This window comes from Xyrauchen texanus, chromosome 24 (assembly GCF_025860055.1).
Source record: "Xyrauchen texanus isolate HMW12.3.18 chromosome 24, RBS_HiC_50CHRs, whole genome shotgun sequence".
NCBI lineage: Eukaryota > Metazoa > Chordata > Actinopteri > Cypriniformes > Catostomidae > Xyrauchen > Xyrauchen texanus.
In genome coordinates this window covers 7767097-7789780 of record NC_068299.1, presented here as the reverse complement: position 1 = coordinate 7789780, position 22684 = coordinate 7767097, and the positions used below count along the sequence as shown (strand labels likewise).

Below are 22684 nucleotides of genomic sequence, written 5' to 3'. Positions count from 1 at the left end.
TTTTTCTCAACCTCCTCGAAAGAATAAGAACATTCGTGCTTTGCTTCAGAAAGAAATTGTCTCTATTCCAAATGTTAATTTTTATTGGAACCGATTGGTAAATGACATTGATTGGAAAAAGGTTTGGATGATTCCTCACAGATACCTGATTTTGCACCTCTTTTGGCATTGCTCACACACCAGGACATTTTGGCAAAACTTCAGCAGATTCATTATTGACCATATTTATAAAAACTTTGCCTTATTGTGGGAGAATGTTATATTTTGCTTTTATAGAAGGCAAAGTAAAGAAAATATGTATTTCATTATAAATGTATTAATTCTGTTGGCAAACTTTCACATTCATAAATGTAAATTCAGCACTAAAAAAAACTAATTTTGTACTTTTTCTCCAGTTGTACATTATTTTAATTTGATTTCTGGCTCCAACAACAAAAAGGCAGTTAAAACTGTCAACATATGGTTGTCTTTTTCGTTATAATGACCTATAAGCTTCCCCTGGCAAAACTCTTGTATTTTGTTTACTTATTATGTTTGAAAATTGTTATGTATATTTTGATAAGTCACTTGTGATTTGTATCCTTTTTTTTTTTTGGCAATAAAGATGACTTAAAAAAAAATACAAAATAAAAAATGACTATGGTTGGAGGAGATATCAAATATGAATATCCCACATCCGATTTTAATGGAGTTAAAATTAGCAGTTGACCTTCAATCCTAAGGCAATGGCCACCACTGCACTGATAAACTATTTATCTAGTCCATACTCCCTAGTTATAAACAACTAACCAGCCAACTGTGCTTGTTATTGAAGCTGGATGCGGCTGCTATATCAGAAACGAAACTAATGTCAAGTTTCCATTTAAATAACGACTGCGCGCGTTCTGGTTTGAGCGACACGTGCTTCGTCCAATCAGCGCGCTGATCAGAGCTAGAGGGCGTTTCCGTATCCCTCGCGGGCTGCGGCCTGCTCTATCGGTCACCTCCTGCTGCGCAGTTCTAGCTGAACAAGATACGTCCTCTCCCCGTTGCGCAGACGGGAGAGACCCGCACTGAAATCGTCAACATCGAGCGTGGAACGCATTGATATTAGAGGACCGAGCACGGGTGTTCGGCTGCTAATGGAAGCGGATGGTTTTGTGCGCAGGCGGCGGATGACAGCGGACACATCGGGCGGGGAAGCCACAGTGGCTGGCACTTCTGCGGGCGCGGAGATCCACTTGCTCGGCGGGAGATTCTGGGGAGTTTCGGATGGTCGCATCGGGACGTTGGCACCTCGGATAGCAGCAGAACCCGAGCTACACGTTGGACATTTCTATGGCTCCCAGGAGGCAAATGATATTTCGGAACCGGACTATGAGGGTCTCCCTCAGGGTGCCTCCACCAGCACTCACATGTTAGCTGGAGCAGTCGCAGGAATTATGGAGCATTGCTTGATGTTTCCTATTGATTGTGTCAAGGTAACTAAATGCAACACATCTAAACTTTAGTAGTAAGTCACAATTCTTGTAACATGACCGATAAGACAAGCAGGCCAGCTTGGGGATCCAACTAGCTGGTAAGGTCGAGTTGTCTCCCATGTGTGTGTGAACTCAAGACTATATAGTTTTGTGCCTACTCTGTTCGCAGATATTTACGAAAGATATACTGTTGCACCTTTTATTCCAGTTATTAATTCTAATAGTACTTTGCAGCTGTACTGTAATCTCTCACTCATCCAGATCTTTCTGGTCTAAGTAATAACTAATGTCACAGACATGTAATTCCACAGTCTGCCACACTTTTGGGTTCTGGAACTGCTGGTTAGCTTATGTATTTATGTTGTAATGTGATTGTATCATAGGGGCCTCAGTGTATTATGTTTGCAGTACCTGCTATCTGTGAAACTCAGGTGTCATTATGAAATACGGGTACTAGAATGGAAGGTCACATGTGGCTTCCTCTGATTCGAAACCACGTGACCTTTTTGACGTTCCGCAGGGAGGGACAGTGCGCATGCGTGTGCAGGGCACTGTAGTTTTCCTGCAATCTTTACTCTGACAGATTAGAACATGTTTTTTAGCGTTGATAGTTTTGTTTTCTGTCTACATATGTTTCTGTTTAAAAAAAAAATGTCTCTTTAATAAGCTATACATTTCTTTGTTTGTTTCAAATTGTGGGCTTATAAATAGTAAATCACCTTCCTAAAATAATGCCCTACGTCATTTTTTCAGGTTTTTCAGACATTTTACCAGAGGTGGCCAGCATCACAAGGAGATGATTTAGGCCAAAAAAAAAATATTTTTTGTCAAAAATTACTTGGGCCATTATTTTAGGAAGGTGACGATATGCGTTTTTAATGGCCAATATATTGACAACAGGGTGGCCGATGTAATGGTGATAAAATTATATCACAATTTGATAGTAAATTACATGAATTTGCAAAAAAAAATTTACTAGATTTTATTTATTATTGTTTTTACTTTGGGATGCACCGATATATAAACTTTGGCCAATACGATGACCGATAATTCACATTATTTTGAGGCCGATAACCAATATATTTGTCAATAAATCGAAATGTACATATTAATCTATACTGTGTGCTTCTGATTACAAAAAGAAAATGGTTACCTTAAAAAGACATGTCCAAAGAACTGCAGAAAACAAGGAAACATCTAGATTCTTTTCCCATAATAATTGACCAAATGTAGCCTACTTTGTAACAGTTTCATAAATACATTTTACATACCTGTGGCCAATGTACTTTTATTTATATATATATATATATATATATATATATATATATATATATATATATATATATATATATATATATATATATATATATATATATACAATTTGGAATGCCCAATATATCCAATGTGCTCTTAAGTCCTTGTGGTGGCATACTTGTACTAAAAAAATCCTGTTGTTTTTACAAACAAAATTTGGCAGCTGTGGTTGCCAGAATAATTCTGTAAAAAAATACAGTTAAATGTAAACCACTTTACATAACAATCTGTACATTTTACAGTTTAATGGTTGTAATTTACATGCTGGCACTGTAAAAAAAAAAAAAACAATTCTGTTAAATTTCTAGTAAAAAAATAAAATTATCATGCCTTCTTAAACTGTAAAAATCTGTTGTTTACTTTATAATAATATTTCGCTTAATATTTTAGATATTTGTTAATCACCGTAGTGACTACAGAATAGCACATGATGACATGAAGTTCATCAATAGTGCCTCTTCCAGGAGCAATGACCAATAAACACAGAGACAGTGCTCAGTATCACTCACACAAACACTAAACACCATCATGGTAACACATGTGAGATTTAAATAATGCAGAAAACATTGACTAAACTACATCAAATATAACACAGAACACCTCAGTGACTTTTAAAATATATTAAAACATTTTACTGTATATTTTACAGTTAATATTTGTTAATCAATTATTATTTTATTTCTGTAGCATTTTTACACTATATTACTGTTAAAATTACTGACATTTTTTACAGTGTAACGACTCTCCTCAATCCGGGTGGCAGAAAATTAATCTCAGTTGCCTCTGCGTCTGAAACCGCCAATCCCCACATCTTATCACATGGCTTGTTGAGTGCGTTACCATGGAGACATGCAGTAGTGCGTGTGGAAGCTTTATGCTATTCTCCACGGCATCCACGCACAACTCACCACATGCCCCACCAAGAGCGACAACCATATTATAGCATCCACAAGGAGGTTTACCACTAGTGTCCCTAGCAAATGGGCCAATTTGGTTGCTTAGGAGACACTCAGCACGCCCTGGATTCAAACTTGCGACTCCAGGGTTGGTAGTCATCGTCTTTACTCGCTGAGCTACCCAGGCCCCTGGCTAGGATTTTATCGGCTTAATATGTCGGCCTAATTTTCTTATCGGACTGATAACAATAACTTTAAAAATGCACATTTATCGCCCAACACCGATATGGCTGCCGATATATTGCACATCCCTATTTTTACTCTTAAAACTTTGCCCTTTGTAAAAATGGAAAATAAATATTAATATTTATTATTTAGTTAGATGGTAGAAAGCAGCAGCTTCTGGTTTGTTTGGTAATCTAGGGCTGGGCGATTATGGCTACACAAATTATTTACAATTTTTTTTGTGAATGAACAGGGTGTAGAAAAACTTCAACTTCACTCACATTTTGGAACCCAGTTGAATGTTGTTAGAATACAAGAAGAATTAATCTGTGGAATTTTTAGATTTGTTTAATAAATTATAGCGGTACATTTGTTTGAAATTGCATGGAGGAATGAACTTTGCTTTCTCAATGCACAGGAACCACTTTAAAAGCTGAAACGGCCGGGATAGCCTTCTATGTCTATTGAGATACACGTATTGCTATCTATAATACACGCTTTACAGGAAGAAATATAAGTGCTCCACAGGAATTCGTGTTTCACAAGAAGAAATAGCTGGATTTGCGCATGTTTTGTGTGGTTCGTGCATTAAATCTTTGAAAGAAATTCAGTCGTTTTCTGTAAACAATATTTTAGCTATTTGCAGACGATATATGATAGAAGTTGTATTGCTGTCATTAGACAAGACAGTTAATAGTTACAGGGAAGTGTTGAAGAGAGATGAAGAGCTCATGCATTTCATTCTCCATACACATCATGACCTCATGCACATCTGCTCAGTCATGGAGACTTTGTTGCACACTGGTCGATTATTGTGGTATCAAGATGGCACTTAACAGCAAAAAAAAAATAAAATTTAAAAGAGTTCAGAATGGCATGCTACTCTTGCTATTCTTACTACTTCTGCCATATCTGTAGTAGTCTTGCATCTGTATGCAATTCCGAACTCAGCCAGTCATTCAGATGGCTCAGATAGACATTTGCTGATATTCAATAATAAGGTATACCGTGATAATTAACATGCACAATATTGTTATCGTGAGCAATTCAAAATACAGGGAAAATTTCTTGATAACTCATAAAACAAATTGTTTATCAATAAATTTAATGGAAATAATTTTGATTGATTTCCATCAATAAATCAACATTCCCAACACTCTTACATCTCTTAAAGTAGGAAGACATACCAAATAACCAAACTCTAAAATTCATGTTTCTTTTTCAAATAAACTTTTCAATCAAAATGTTACCATAGTCGGTACTTGTTCATTTGTAACAAAAATAAAACCTAATAAATTAAATAAATGCAAAATATAAGCATTGGACTCTTGAAAGAAATGTCTTCTTTGTGATCTTTTAAAAAGTACAAAACAAGTAACTAAATCTTGTAATTAAGAACAACAGTAAAGTTTATTTATCTTTCATGCTGTTTTTGTTATTCAATACAATACAGTGACAAAATCGTAGATCATGATAAATGCTTTAGCAGTTATCGTGATATGAAAATTTGATACTGTCACATCCCACATCTCAGATGGCTTCTTCACGTGCAAAGTAGGTGGTACTCGGCACCGTTGCTACTTTCAAAACTAACTGGAAAACATATTGGCTGATATATCGATCGACCACTAATATTTGTTTATGCATTAGAAACATATATTTCTTTTTTAAAGTAATGTTGTGTAGTAAAATATTGTACATGATTTCTTAAGTTTTTAATTTGCAATAATAGCTGGAAACTATACTTTATGATTAATTAGTTAGCTATAATGTAATGCAACGAAACCCGTGAATCATACACTTTTGGGGAGAAACAATGACAGATGGTGCAAAACATTACTGATTTGTGTCATGAATTGTAGACTATTACAAGTTATTTTCATAATTGAAACAAAACCTCATCAGTGTTAGTCAATTAAATTACATTACCATTCTTCATGTCCCTCGTAGCCCTGCATGGTATACAAAGTACCATAAACTGTGAATGAATGTCTATCTGATACAATCACTATACCGTGGTATGCCGACTCTTAATGGTCAGTATAATATGGGTTGCTAACACTGGACAGTAATCGGATTGCATTTCTAACCCATCACCATTGTGGGACTGAAAGTGAAGGTGGTGCACTGGAAGTTGCAGTTGAGTTTGTGGATGCACAGATTGGGGTGCCATTGGGAAACAAAACTCTAAGGAAGTATTGCTGCAAGTGTTCAGCTGTTCTTGTCAGGATGTGAATTGAAGGGTTCTTGTGAGATAAAAATACATTTCTTTTTGTCTTTCACAGCTGTTCCCTTTTAAATGGCTCCGTCTTCTGTAGATCTTGTACAGAATGGACTCCGATCGTTTTAGAAAACTCAGGCCCATTTGACAACAGTAATAGGCCTTGAAGTGTAATTCATTTAAACACAAACTCTGTGTGGACTGTCAATGTGGAGGGCACAGAGTCTTGTAAATGGTTTCTCTTAACCTTTGAATAGTTGATATAAAGATAAGAAGTTGAAGCAGGGCCTTTTCCCTTAAATTGTCACGTCAAGTAATGTTTCTGTCTTTTTTTCTTTTCATTTTGGAAAACATGGAAAATCAACTGCAGGGTTTGCAACATGAGCATATGAGTGATTAGGTAAGATAAATATAATTGTAGAGTATTATGTTTACATTTTAGTTAAAGGCTAAGTTAAAATCCCTGTGCACACAGTGTGGCACATTGCTCCTGATGAGAGCTAATTTATGCAGAATGACAATGAAATGCAGAATATTGAAGTAACCGCACCATAATGCTGTCAATAATTAGAAGAGTTGTCATAATTTGTGTTCTCAGGCCATCTTACATCAGAGTTCCCACGGTTATTGTCAGGAAATTTTAAAATGATGATTTTCAGGCCTTCAAACTTAATAAAATCTTAAAAAGTCATGGATTTTATGTGTTGTTGTAAAAAATATTTATTCTAATTATGCTTTGAGTGTAGGGCTGCACAATTAATCGTAAAAGTAATCGCGATTACGATTTACTTTTTACGCTGTAGAACAAGAGCGTAAAGCACTTTATAATTATTTTGGATTCATTGCATATTGCACCGCTCACTTTAAACATAGATGTTAAATACACTGCAAATGAGCAACTCAACAAAACTAAAACAATCCCGTTCTAATTAAGGCACAGACGCGGTATAAATAATTTTACACCATAGCATCACTGAGCTCATGTTGAAATGCAGATCTCAATCAGTGTAAACCTGCAGTGAATGACAGCAGTTATTGTAATGGGGGAGTTTGTCACGTTGCTCGATTTCTGTGTACAATTTATTAAAAATGTAATAACAGTTCTGTTTTGTCATGTTAATAAGTAGGCCAATGTGAATTTGATTTGTACAAAATAGCAATAAAATAATTCAGCTTAACTATTCTAAGTGTGTTTTTTAGGTGTAGCCAACATAAAGAATATGGCATGAATAGCATATTTCAGGAATCACCGTCATTGTTGTCGCATCTACTCTAATAAGACCCATTTGCCACGCAGTTGGTATTGGTAGATTTAACATTTTCATGAATCGCACAAACTCCAATCGCAAATGATTGTTTCTAATTTCCAAAGTGCAACCATTATTAAAGCCTGACCGATATGGGATTTTTACTTATGTATACTTATGTACATATGATTTTTATTTATTTATTTATTTTTTTTCGTTTTATTTTTTATACATTTGCAAAGATTTCAAACAAACTTCTTTCACATTCCTTGCTGCCAGGAAGGTGGAGGAGGGGTACTTGTATGGGCTGCTATTATTAAAGATGAGGTAGTTGGAACTTTTTGAGATGAAGTTGGACTGAAAATCAACTCTCAAACCAACTGCCAGTTTCTGGAAATTACTTGCTTCAAGCAGTGGTACAGGAAGAAGTACTCAGCATTCAAGAAGGCCATGATTTTTATGCAGGACAATGCTCCACTACATGCATCCAAGTACTCCACTGCTTGGCTAGCCAGCAAGGGCCTCAAAGATGCCCAAATAATGACTTGGCCCCCTTCCTCACCTGACTTAAATCCTACTGAGAACTTGAGAGATTTACAAACGTGAGATTTACAGTGAGGGATGAAAATACACCTCTTTGAACAGCTTTTGGGAGGCTGTGGTTGCTGCTTCAGCGAAAGTTGATCAAGAAACTGACAGACTCCATGGATGGAAGGCTCATGGCAGTTATTGAAATGGGTGGCTATATTGGCCTCAGAATATTTTTGAAAGGCCAAAAATATTATTTAATTGTCGTTTTTGTCACTTATTTGTTGCACCTACTCTAAAAATTGAGAATAAGCAATTGAATTGGGAGAAATTATTTTTGTAATTTAGTTGCCTAATAATTGTTCACACTAATAGTTGCCTAATAATTGTGCACTTATATTCCCCTGAGAATGACAAATCACAAACAGATGTGATAAACATGATTGACATGGTTGTCAGGGACAGAGTTAACGTTATATTAGTTATATTGAAAAGGGAAAATTATGGGGTAATTGTTTATTAACATTCCAGTATGTATTTCACAAACTAGTTAGCAATTTACCGAGAAGACACCGCTTAACTCTTCACCGCTTAACTCTTCACCGCTTAACTCTTCACCGCTTAACTCTTCACCGCTTAACTCTTCACCGCTTAACTCTGCAGCGCTTAACTCTGCACCGCTTAACTCTGCACTGAAGTTCAAAAACAGTCATTTTACCAGTTTGTTATTTCTCAATAGAAATGCAATAATTCATTTCAGATCAAATCTTCTAATAGAAAGAGAAAAGACTAGTTCTCTGTTTTATTTTACAAACCTCTTCCTCTTAGATGTTTTAGTTCCGCATGACAGGGTAGTGAGGAACACATTTATTAGCAAATCTCACTCTTTCCTCATGCATAATAAAAAAGTAGTCTTCTTAAAGGAATCATTTTAATCAAGCAACCGTAGCTGGCAGCTTAAGCTTAACCACATTACAGCTGTTGTTGTTCTGAATTATTCTAAACCAATATTTTCAACTTCTCAGACCATGTAGATAACCTTACCAATTTAAATATGGCTTTTACAACGATCTTGATTAGGTTTAAGGCCACAGTGTAATTCTGGAAATGCAATTATTATTACAGGGACAATCCCCCCGGAACAACCTGGAGTTAAGGACACAATGGTAGTGGCCATGGGGTTAGAACCTGTGACCTTCTGATTAACAGCCCTGTGCTTTAGCCACTACGCACATACTGAATTGCATCCACACATGATGACCCTTTGTGATTTTGATCTGATAGTTGCAAAATGTAGATCCAAGATATCACATCTTTTCAACAAGCCAGTGTGTTTCTGGGTTTGCAAACAACTTGTACTGCCATTGCACGAACATTTTTATTTTACAACATATTTGTTGGGCCGTTGTGTACATGAATGCAAAAGCAAATCAGAGAGGTGTTTAAATTGTCATATCAGTAATGATTTATACGGTGTATAGTTTATTCAAAATGTGAATACAAATATTTTTCATTCTCAAACTTGAGAACTTGTATTTATGAATTGATATATGTACCAATACTTGACACAAACAGATGAGACACAGTTTGTTTTATATGGTTAGAAAAATATTGAAAAATGTAGAAGTTAATTTCTAACCCTGATTAAAACATTTGTTTTTGTTTCAGACCCGCATGCAGAGCCTGCAGCCTGAACCGGCCGCTCGCTACCGTAATGTGATGGACGCTCTGCGGCGCATTGTGAGGACAGAGGGCATCTGGAGGCCAATCAGAGGCCTGAATGTGACAGCTGTAGGGGCAGGGCCAGCCCACGCACTTTACTTTGCCTGCTATGAAAGGCTGAAAAAGGTCCTCAGCGATGTCATCCATCCAGGAGCAAACAGTCATTTGGCGAACGGTACCAGTTTCCCGCCATGAGCAAAGCTATATTTTCTCCCAGGCGCACACACACACAATTAATTTGCCGTTTTGGAGTGAAAGTTCAAAACAGGAATGAATTTCTACAGAGGACAGCCAGCAGTTATGTGTATTAAGCTGAGATTTCTTAATTTTTTATATATTTAAATATTATAAATAAAATAAAACTTATTAGATAATTTTTTTTTTCAGTTTTAAACGTTTCTGAAGCTAAGCCATAGTTTGTGGCTGTCCACATTTTGGAACAAGTTATTTGGCAGTGGTTATTTCAGTTCAGTTATTTGTAAGCAATATGCATTACTCAAACATAGGCCCATGTCATCTCGACGGGCTCCTTTAAAACAGCCTTCTACGGAAGTCCCAATATAACTAAACAATTCCCCTATCCTGTGTCACGAAAGCAGCTATGAAGATGAGCTATGAATAAGAGAGATCATGTTTCAACTTTGAAAAGAGTTGGATTGAAAAAACTGCTAAAATTGTTTTAGAATAGGGCTGTCAATCAATAAAAATCTTTAATCAAATTAATTACATGGTGTCCCGATTAATTAATCGTATATACAAATATGTGCTGAGAAAGCGTTACATGCATACATTTTTTTTAACCGGTTATTTTTTATCAAATTAATCACACCGTATTAACGCGTTAAATCGACAGCCATATTTTAGAATGAGAAAAAATTTATGAGAAAAATAAGCTGTTTGAATGTAAATCAGATCTTATTTAATAGAAGTGTGACTTTTGGGATGTTGACTATGCTGTGTTCACACAGGCAGAAAAATCTGACTGTCGTTTAGGTTGTAATTAGGTCTGAACAGGACAAAAACACATAAAATCAGATTTTTACAAGCCTGACTGAACCATGTTTGTACGTGGTTTGGAATCCGAATAAAATAAATTTTTTGTTAATGCCTCTTAGTCTGAACAGTCAGATCAGATTTCATGTGTTTTTTCGCCATTCGTTATGCACAATGGTTTGTTTCGTCAGGTTTTGCAACGAGAAGACATATACTGCTTTCCAAAAGGCGTAAATGCAGGGGCAGGTTTTACCATTTCTGTGGCTCCAAGAGACCGACCATCCCAGGGCCCCCATTTAAAAAAATTTGCTTAAAAAAATGACATTTATTTTTAATCATAATTTTTTAATTCATCCTATAAGCCTTTGTAACCAAGTACATTTAAAATATTTAACATACTATATATACATACTAACTATAATTTAACAGAAAATAGATTACATAGAAAACAATGGAAAACAGAGCAGATGCACGCAAAAATACTTTCGTTGTGAACGGCCCCCAACTCATCAATTTCGCACATATCTATGCGAGTGAAAGAGTGTGGGCGAAACAAGTTTGGAAGGCCTGTATATTTTTTCATAAATTACAAACCCTAACCCAAAGTCCTAATGACCAGAACCCGGCGGCATCATGAACTGCTCTGAGAGTGAATCCATGTGTGGCATAGGGATGATCGTCATTAAATGGAACGCACCACTCATGTATATGTTACAGGGCAGCCAAAGCAGCGTAAATCTATTTTACAATAACACAGACGTTTGGCTTTATCTACCCAAAGCAATGTGCTAAGGTACGGTAACACACCAGCAGTAAGCTACCACAACGCGAAAAGGTATTGAATATCTCATGAGAATTTGGAACTCTGGAGCATTTTGAGTGTTTCAATGGAGGATACAGATCCTCTTCAAGAGACTTGCTGTCCGACACTTTTATGCTTCTGTATGGGACACAAAGCCTCCAAAACTAGACGTTTCGTTGCATGCTAAAATACAGGACGATAGTCATCTCGAATGGTATAATTTCAGACAAAAATACTTGACGTCCCGACTAAAGCAAGGCCCTAGAGGCACCCTAGCTGTAACAGCATTGCATATGCCACCTCTCTTGTTTGGATTTGAGAAAAAGTCAGATTTTTCTGCAGCGTGAACAAAGATATTCCTTAAATACTTCCTGGTAGAGACTAGCACTTTATTTACCCATTTATTTTAGAATTTATTTACAGAGATCTTGGTAGTAGTTTTAAGTCAAAAGTTGGGTATTTGAGTGGTCTGAAACAGAGTCAAGTGCACAATCACATGCAGTATTAGGTATGTATAATTTGTTAAATGCACATGTCAGATCATGCTGTAAGGGTGGGTAGGGTTTGACTGAACTCAGCACAGCAGAGCTTATGGTGAAACTGATTGTTGGTGTTGCTTTGCAGTGTCTCTTTTCTTTCTGTTTTCTCCAGGTCAGGGTGAAAAGGGGTAAGTGACTGCTGGTATATTAACTGTTACCAGTAATGTTCATATTGTTTAACAAGAATATATCACATGGCTTGGACCACAAATCAATTAGGCCCATTTATTTTCTTTTAGGAAAACATTGAAGATCGAGAAACAACAGCGGTTTGTGCAACTTACTGTATAACACAATGACACGAGCAAAGTAAATCCCAGTTTTCTGAACAAAAGACTCTTTCTCTCGTCACTGTTCATTCCTCTTAGTTAATACCAGTTAAAACAGTCAATCCCTAATCTCTCTGTTAAATCAGATGGGAATTTTGGTTGCTGTCTCCACTACTGCTCTGGCCCAAGGCTTTGGATATCTGAGTGTTGTGTTTTGCATCCATTGATTCTCCTCTCTGTGTGTTTGCACTCTGTTTTGTTGTTAATTTTTGAGGGTATGTGTTACAGGGGCAGCTGGATGTGTTGCCACATTGCTTCATGATGCTGCCATGAATCCATCTGAAGGTATATCTGCCTTACTCTCACTTCCTGTAAACATGAAATAAATGGATACTTAGGAATTATTTTCTTTGGTACAGACAGCAGTGCTGGGAAATATTCTAAATATAATTTCAAATTTCTGTTTTTTAACACCTGACAGGATATTGAAATGGAATGTCAAAAGGAATTAATGGGTTAGCAATTCAAAGAATTTACATAGTTTCAAAACGGAGGAATTCCATGAGTTCAAATTGTTCCAACGAAACATATAATTACATCATTAATGTAAAATAATCCTAGTTCAAGTTAAATTAAATTAAAAGATTAAATTGATCAAACAATATTTTAATTTTGACATATACTGTAGATCGACAAAATGTCCACCACATTGTTTCACAGAGCATTCAAATTTGGATTAAATTAGAGCATTCTGAGAATTTCAACCACAATGTTTATAAAATTAAACTTAATTTATGAAAGTGATAGATCACTCAAAAAATGAAAAAAATATTTTTTTTTTTCAGCAGAACACAAACTAAGTTTTTTTAGAAAAATATATCCGCTCAGTTGGTCCATACAATGCAAGTGAATCAGACCTTTATAGCTTCAAAAATCACATGAAGGAAAGATAAAACTAATACATATGACCAGTATTTAAATCCATATCAAGTAATAGAATGTAAATCTGAATATAAGTGATTGAGAAACAGAACAATGGTAAATGGTCTGCACTTATATAGTGCCTTTTTTAACCTTAGAGTTTACCAAAGCGCTTTACACAGTGTCCCATTCACACACACATTCACACACCAATGTCGGCAGAGCTGCCATGCAAGGCGCTAGCCTGCCATTGGGAGCAACTTGGGGTTCAGTGTCTTGCCCAAGGACACTTCAGCAACCCTGCGATTAGCGGCTGACCCACTCTACCACCTGAGCCACAGCTGCCCCAATACATAGAATAGAACCATATTTAAAAAAAAATAATAATAATTCTCTAAATCTCCACTTTAACTCTCGCTTTCAGATTTGTAAGTGAAACTAAACAGGCACCACATGTGACTTTCAGATGTAAGACTGAAAGTGGAGATTTATTGTAAAAAAAAAAAAAAAAAAAGGACTTAAATTATGATCTGTTTTTCACCCACACTCACCGTATTGCTTCTGAAGATATTGATTTAAACACTGGAGTCTTATGATACATACTGTTGGAGCTACAAAGGTCTGATCACCATTCACTTGCATTGTATGGACCTACAGATCCAAGATATTCCTCTAAATATACTTTTTTGTGTTTTTCTGAAGAAAGTCATACACATCAGGGATGAGGGTGAGTAAATTATGAGAAAATTGACATTTTTGGGTGAACTATCCCTTTAAATATTGTGAAAAATGTATACAAATTTTAAATGTATAACAAAAGGACAGAAGTTGTGTAATTAAATTAGATTTCTGCATCCTGATTTCTCCATTTCACTTTAAATTTAAATAGGAATTTATTTTGAATTTGAAAGTTATGACTATCCTGTTGCACACGGTCGGACAGTTCACTGTGCACTTCCAGCCAAGAGGTGGCAGCAAAGAGTTGTCCAATTTCCTTCCAGTGCATCCCATAAGACAGCCTTGTGGAAGCAGATTAACCTTGCTTCACGTAACAGCTGTGCAATGTTGAAACGGTAGTATTAGCTGAAAATCCCTATGGCCTGAGTCTCGATCTGACTGTAGTGTTCGTTTCTGCACTCTTGAGGCTCATTGTTAATCAGCTCAGGTGCCAGACTGAGGCCTTGTAAGGACACCTGTCATGTCTATTCCCCGCTGACTGCTTGACTGTAGGTCAGACTGGAGGCTTATTTGATCTAGTTATGTCCGGATGAATGAACCAACACAGTCTTTAACGTTTCTGCTTTGATGGGCATATTGTATTTCAGTCATGACCTGATGCCTTGGTCAGTGTGTTTGCCACCTGCAAAATCCTGCATTTCATTCAATGCATTTCATTTTTCCATCCTCGATGTTCACAAGGTCCTTTGATGTTAAATGTTAAGGAAGCCACTGATTACAAAAAATCGATTTTAAGCATATTTTGTATTGTGCTGAGTTTTGTATTTAGCAAGCTGTAGTATTCAATAATGTAATATTTTTGTTTTCCATTGCCAAAACTGGTGATACTGTTCAGAGTGTCAGCTTCTGTTAAGGGGGCCAATGATGTGATGCTACTTCACAAGTTACAAAAGTGCTATTCAAGTTACTTCAAGGAATATTCCCTGTTCAATACTAGTTAAGCTCAGTCAGAAGCATTTGTTGCATAATGTTGATTACCACAAACATTTATTTTTACTCGTCCCACCTTTTTGTTTTTTTGAGGTTACAGTGAGGCACCTACAATGGAAGTGAATAGGGCCAAATTTGGAGGGTTTATAAGCAGAAATGTGAAGCTTCTAATTTTATAAAAGCACTTACATTCATGCTTCTGTTAAATCTCCTGTATTATTTGACCTGTAAAGTTGTTCAAATTGTTATTTGTACAGGCATTTTAGGGTCTTAGGGTTTGTTGACATTGTCATGGCAACAACATTGAAAAATTGGCTATAACTTTACACAAAAGGTTAAGTGATTGTATCACATTAAAATCATGTTAACACATTCTGTTTATGTCTTGTAGCTATTCTTTTGTTACAGTGAGAATTTTAGCATTTACGTATTGGCCCCCATTCACTTCCATTTAAATGCCTCACTGTAAACCAGATTTTCGCCTTTTTTAAAGACAAGGAGGGTCAAGTCTATTTATTTTTGTGGTAATCAACATTATGCCACAAATGTTGTTGATTGAGCTTAACTCATACTGAACATGGATTATTTCAAACATTTAACGTTATTTACACCTACTATGATAAACACATTTTCCATTTCTGAGTTCAAATTTTGATATTTTTAATGGAGATTAAGTTTGGAGACAGTACAAATTAATCATAAACTCCCATTAAAAGCTAAACTTGTTGAAGAAGGAAATGTTAGCATAAGTAGTTTGAAATACTATTTTATTATGATTTCTTAAAGAAAAGAAAAAAAGCATATTGTTTTAAAATAGTTTGAATAACATTTGTCCACTGAAGCAAAGTCAGGTGTTGTAACCAACATGCACAAAGCCATTCTGGTATCATGTGACAAAAAAAAAAAAAAAAAAATATATATATATATATATATATACACACACACACACACACACACACACACAGTTGAAGTCAGAAGTTTACATACACCATAGCCAAATACATTTAAACTCAGTTTGTCAAAATTCCTGACATTTAATCATAGAAAACATTCCCTGTCTTAGGTCAGTCAGGATAACTACTTTATTTTAAGAATGTGAAATGGCAGAATAAAAGTAGAGAGAATAATTTATTTCAGTTTTATTTCTTTCATCACATTCCCAGTGGGTCAGAAGTTTACATACACTTTTTAATATTTGGTGGCATTGCCTTTAAATTGTTTAACTTGTGTCAAACCTTTTGGGTAGCCTTCCACAAGCTTCTCACAATAAATTGCTGGAATTTTGTCCCATTCATCCAGACAGAACCGATGTAACTGAGTCAGGTTTACCTTGACTTTGTTGTCCTTAAGCCATTTTGCCACAACTTTGGAGTTCTGATTGGTATCATTGTCCATTTGGTAGACCCATTTGCAACCATCTTTAACTTCATGGCTGATGTCTTGAGATGTTGCTTCAATATTTCCACATAATTTTCCTTCCTCATGATGCCATCAATTTTGTGAAGTGCACCAGTCCCTCCTGCATCAAAGCATTCCCACATGCTTCACGGTTTGGATGGTGTTCTTCGGCTTGCAAGTCTCCAAACATAACAATGGTCATTATGTCCAAAAAGTTCCAGATTTGTTTCATCAGACCAGAGGAAATATCTCCAGAATGTATGATGTTTGTCCCCAAGTGCATATTCAAACTTTAGTCTGGCTTTTTTATGGTGGTTTTGGAGCATTGGCTTCTTTCTGGCTGAGCAGCCTTTCAGGTTATGTCGATATAGGACATGTTTTACTGTGGATATAGATACTTGTCTACCTGTTTCCTCCAGCATCTTCACAAGGTCCTTTGCTTTTGTTCTGGGTTTGATTTGCACTTTTCGCACCAAACTACGTTCATCTATAGGAGACAGAATGCGTCTCCTTCCTGAGCAGTATGATGGCAGCGTGGTCACATGTTGTTTATACTTGCGTACTATTGTTTGTACAGATGAACGTAGTACCTTCAGGCATTTGGAAATTGCTATCAAGGATGAACCAGACTTGTGTAGCTCCACAATTTTGGAGGTCTTTGCTGATTTCGTTTGATTTTCCGATGGTGTTATGGGAAGAGGCATTGCGTTTGAAGGTAGGCCTTAAAATACATCCACTGGTATATCTCCAGTGCAGTACACCTCCTATCAGAAGCTAATTGGCTTATTTTTCTAAATCTAAGCTGCTTAAAGGAACAGTTAACTTAGTGTATGTAAACTTCTGACCCACTGTTAATAGTGAAGAAATCTGTCTGTAAACAAATGTTGGAATAAAAAACTTGTGCCATGCACAAAGTAGATGTCCTAAACAACTTGCCAAAACTATAGGTTGCTAATATGAAATCTGTGGAGTGGTTAAAAAATTAGTTTTAATGACTTCAACCTAAGTGTATGTAGGGCTGTGACGGTATGGGATTTTGTCTTACCGCGGTAAAGAAGCAACAAATCTCGCGGTTTGGCGGTTAACGCATGTAGCTTGTAAATGACAATGGGAATGAATAATTTTAAAGCAGTATTCTTTATTAACAAATAAACAAATTAACATTTATATTAAACTGTAAATAATAATTAACTATTAATTAGGCTAAACTAAAACAACCTTTTTAATAATTATAAAGCAGTTTTCTTTATTATTGACAGCAAATTAACATTTATATTAAATTGTAAATATTAATAATTAACTATTAATTAGGCTAAACATAAACAACCTTTTTAAGTGCAAAATAAAATAGTCTGAACAAGTGTTCGGCTGTTGGGCCGCTGAATCGTCAATTCCTGCTGCTTTATTTTTCGGTCTTCAGGTTTCGTGACAGGAAAACCAACATGTTAACCTTGTCTGGTTTCAGCGAGTATCTTAACGGAGTAACAATGTTGCCAGCCGCACTGAATACACGCTCCGAAGGAGTGCTCGTTGCGCATATAGTCATATATTTTCTGGCAACTTTCGATAGAAGAGGGAATCGAGCCTGATTATCCCGCCACCAGGCAAGCGGATCAGAGTGCAGATCGAGGGCGTCCTCCTGCAAATACCTTGCGACTTCAGTGTCTGCACGGATTCTTTTTGGGACCGGATTGGAGGATTGTGCTTTTCTCTTTCCAAGCAGGTCCGCAAGATTCATTTTTTTTTTTTTGGAGGAGGTGAAGATGATGGCGCACTTCCTCCTTCTCCCTCTCCAGCCGCAGCGGTACTCATGGCACCTTCTCCATCCCCGACATCACGCTGCTCTTCTGGCATTGCCAGCATCTCCTCCAAGAGCGCATCTTTAACGTCATCTCCGGGGTTGATGTCCTTGTATCTTGGGTCAATGAATGAGGCCTTTGCCAATAGTTGCTATGTTGCAGGTGCATTATATTTGTCTTTCAAGACTCCAACCATTTTTCTTTTCAGGTTGCACGTCAACTCCGTGTCTTCATCGGTTGGGAGCAAACTATCCTCGGTTAATAACTGTAGGACTGGTTTAAAAGAGGACGCTGTAACTGTCTTCTCGGAAGACAGCGCATCTGTAAAATCCGCGACCTTCTTCAGCGCTGCATTAACGGATTCGAGGACTTCGATGTCCTGCCACGTCGGTATCAAATGCTGGCTGCGCCGGTCATCCATCAACACCCTCCTAATGGCTGGGACTTGCTCGAGAACGCGCGCAATCATTTTCTGCTTAGTGCCCCACCTGGTAGGACAATCCTGTGAATACATTAAAAATTGTAATCCCCAATTAGGCTATGTTTTTTTTGTCCTGTGCAATAAAATGTATTTATTTATACATCGTGCCACTATTTATACACATGTGTATTTTTGCCATCTGTTGTGTTTTATCTTACGGAGCTCCGCACATTACATGGAGGAAAAAACTAGGCTAAATCGTACGCACGATTTATAAATAGAGGGAACAAAGTAGTAAATCGTCCGCACGATTTTGCAAATTGAGGGAACGAAATAGTAAATTGTGCGCATGATTTAAAAACGAGGGAACGAATTAGTAGGATAGCCTAAATCGTGCGCACAATTTAGCCTACTTTTGTTTTCTTGCACAATGTGCAGGGCTCGTATATCTGGAGCTGCTCCAGATTGATATAAGCAAATATTAATGTGTTTATTGTTCATATCACACACCATATGCACTCCTGTAACTTTCAGCAGAAAAAGAAAAAAAAGTGCGGTGATGACCTCACACCGCGGTAGGCATCTCATTAACGCGATATTGCGGTGATGCGGTTATGGTCACACCCCTAAGTGGATGTAAACTACTCACTCTCAAATATTTTGAATTTTTTATAAAAATAAAAGAGATATTTTCCTTAAGGTCAAATGGATTAATGCTCAAATATTTGTAAAGAAAAAAATACTTTTAAAATATGCTTAAAAGTGTTCTCTCGTGAAATCCTGGTGCAAGGAAATAATTTTAATACATTTTACTTGATGGTTACACCACTTGACATTTTAAAAGTCATTACTTTTTATTTGTATTTATTTCTTATTTTTTTAAATGCTTTAAAGAAAATGTGTGCCAACACAGAGACAAAGATTACTATGAACTTGACACATGTTTTTAACTAGATTTTTAAAAGATTTCTCATTTTATCACACTGGACAGCCTTATTTGTCAACAAGTGATCAACTGATACAGATTTTTTTATAGAGAGCATGATCACCAATATATAATTTAAAATGTACTCAAAATTGCCCATTAGAGGAATAGCTCACCTGAAAATTAAAATTCTCTCATTTACTCACCTTTATGCCATCCCAGATGTGTATGAATTTTTCATCAGCAGAACACAAATTAAGATTTTTAGAAGAATTTCTCAGCTCTTTTGGTCCAGACAATGCAAATGAATGGGTGCCAAAATGTAGAATCTTCAAAAATCACTGAAGTCAGCATAAAAGTGGTTAAATCAATATATTCAGAAGCAATATGATAGATGTCGTTGAGAAAAAGATCACATTCACTTTCTTCTTGTGTTTTTGGTGATTCACGTTCTTCATGTATTCCGCCCTCTACTGTGCAGGGAGAAGAATTTCAAGCAAAAAAAAAAAAAAGGACTTGAATATTGATCTTTTTCTCAATGACACCCACACCTATCATATCACTTCTGAAGATATGGAGTCATATGGATTAATTTTATGAAACATGTTGGCACCCATTTACTTGCATTGTATGGACCAAAAGAGCTGAAGTATTCTTCTAAAAATAATAATTTGTGCTCTGCAGAAGAAAGTAAGTCATACACATCTGGGATGGAATGAAGGTGAGTAAATGATGAGAGAAATTTCATTTTTAGGTGAAATATCCCTTTAATCCTCTTGGCTGATATATTGGTCTATCACTGTTTATTTTATTTTTTTTATAATAATTAAAAAAAAAGTTCAAAGAAATGTTGCATTTCTGCTACTGTGAGCCTCAGAGGGTTAATGTTCTCCCTCCTCTTCTCTTTTGTTTCCTTTCCAACTGCGATGACCTTCCTCCACCACTCTGTTTGTGTCCCGGGTTACCCTTCAGTGGTGAAGCAGAGGATGCAGATGTACAACTCGCCCTACCGTGGCGTTCTGGACTGTGTACGCTGTGTGTGGCAGCGGGAGGGGGCGTTGGCCTTTTATCGCAGTTACACCACGCAGCTCACCATGAACGTGCCATTCCAGGCACTGCACTTCATGACCTACGAATACCTGCAAGAATTGCTCAACCCCCAAAGACATTACAAACCCTCCTCCCACATGGTGTCCGGCGCGCTGGCGGGGGCCATTGCCGCCGCCGCGACCACACCACTGGACGTTTGCAAGACGCTGCTGAACACACAGGAGTCTCTGGCACTTAACCCTGTCAGCCAGAGCAGAAGACAAATCTCAGGCCTTGGCCATGCCTTCCGGACTGTCTACAGGCTTGGCGGCCTGCCTGCTTACTTCAAAGGTGTGCAGGCGAGGGTCATATACCAGATGCCCTCCACTGCCATCAGCTGGTCCGTGTATGAGTTCTTCAAGTACGTTATCACCAAACACCAGCACGAGAAGCGCAGGACCCAGAGGGACGGAGAGAAGTAGCCGCCCACGAACAGGCAGCAGCTGGTCTATCCTTGACTTTTTCTCTCGCCTCCGTTGCTCGCAGAACCACCACACAAGCACTCAAGCTGCAAAAGGACTGATTACTATATAATGATACGCACATATTGAGTCCAATCACTCATGTCTGTTTACTTCCTTTCAGTGAGCATTTAAATGGATAGATCACCTAAAAATAATTAACTCATGTTTTTCCAAATCCATATTACTCTTTCTTCCATGGAACTAAAAAGAAAATGATATCCTCAGTTACCATTCACTTGCATTGTATGGATAAAAGATGCAATGAAAGTGTCTGAAGCTGACATTCTTTTTATCATCTTCTTTTGTGGTCCATGGATGAAGGAAAGTGATGTGGGTTTGGAATGAATTGAGCACGAGTGAATTATAACAGTTTTAATTTTTGGCCGAAGTATCCCTTTAATAAAACTGATGCTTCCATTTGTAAATCAGTTAATAATCGTGACCTAAGTTCTCACTGTGACAGCTGAGATTTTTGTTCATGGCATCATCAAAGACAAAAAAGTACATTGCACTATTTTATCAGTCAGCCCACAATACATGTTTGTGATTCTTTAAATCCCACAAGGGGGCGTCAGAGGCCTCATCAGTGAGTGAAGTGAAAATATGTTAATGAGGGGGAGGTCCAGTAAATATCTGGGTTGGAGTTTATAGTCTTTAGACTTATAGAATCTCTCCATTCATAATAATATCTGAACATACATAAGAGCAAATCTGACTTTTATTTTTCTAATTGCCAGCAAAAATACATACGCACAATTGGTAACATGTTTACAAGACATGGTAACACTTTACAATAAGTTTCTATGTGTTAACATATGTTAATCCATCATGAAATTGTTTTTTTTGTCACTGCTTTAATTTACAAATAAACGATTGTTTAATTGTTAGTTTATTTTAGTCCTTAATGCATTAAAGGGATAGTTCACCCAAAAAGGAAAATTATCTCATCATTTACTCACCCTCATGCCATCCCAGATGTGTGACTTTCTTTCATCTGCTGAACACAAATTATTATTTTAGAAGAAAATTATTTGGAGATTCAAAATGTAGTCATATCATCAGCAATTGGGATTTTGAACATTAAAAGCATTGACAGAATGTAGACCTGTACAGTAATGTATTGCCATCTCTGGGTGAAAAGCACTAAAGATATAAAAGATATCTATAATTGTTTTTTTTTTAATTATTATTTGGTGGTGACATTTCATCAGCACTGATGGAAAATGATCCTGCATTTAATCCAAAGTCTGTTGTGAGGTGATTGCCCCTCCACAACTGCTAGAATTGTCTTGAGGTCTCGTAGAGGATGACACATTGATCCAGAGAACCACTTTGGAAATACAATCAGTCCTTTATGGCCATTATAATTTCCCATATAGTGTTAACCAATAAACAATGCCATAGACATGCAGATCACATGACCTGACTGTCATTTAATTTAGATTTCATACACTGAGGTCCTACTAAGAGATGTAATTAAATTAATGTGATTTGATTTTAGCAGTGTATTGATGCACACTAGGATTTATTTTGGTTTGCCCTTGACTTGAGCTCTACTGTACATATAAGAGTTTTGGCTGAAATGCACCTGCCAGTTGAACGTATATGAAATCAGTCATTGAAAGATGGCCACAAGACTTAAACATTACATGTGTAAACATGAGACTAGTGTGATAAAATGGCTTCTTGCAATCTTTCATGACTATTTAAATCCTGTAAGCCTGGTAACTTTTGCATAAGCGCAATGATATGAGAAAGTAACTGAAAAATCTACAGACAGGAA

The 22684-nt window shown here is 36.7% G+C and overlaps 1 protein-coding gene across 1 annotated transcript; it reads left to right on the top strand.

The window, feature by feature from the left end:
• The first annotated feature begins 956 nt into the window (after positions 1–956).
• Positions 957–22309, top strand: slc25a28 (solute carrier family 25 member 28). The gene is made up of 4 exons (XM_052090270.1): positions 957–1460; positions 9560–9788; positions 12505–12561; positions 20321–22309. The coding sequence occupies exons 1-4, from the start codon at positions 1122–1124 to the stop codon at positions 20857–20859; spliced, it is 1164 nt and encodes a 387-aa protein (XP_051946230.1). The 5' UTR covers positions 957–1121; the 3' UTR covers positions 20860–22309.
• The last annotated feature ends 375 nt before the right edge of the window (positions 22310–22684 follow it).

Coding starts and splice junctions, on each gene's coding strand:
- slc25a28 (XM_052090270.1), top strand. CDS start 1,122: ATGGAAGCGGATGGTTTTGTGCGCAGGCGGCGGATGACAGCGGACACA. Junction 1,461..9,559: donor TTCCTATTGATTGTGTCAAG/GTAACTAAATGC, acceptor TTTTTGTTTCAG/ACCCGCATGCAGAGCCTGCA. Junction 9,789..12,504: donor AAACAGTCATTTGGCGAACG/GTACCAGTTTCC, acceptor TATGTGTTACAG/GGGCAGCTGGATGTGTTGCC.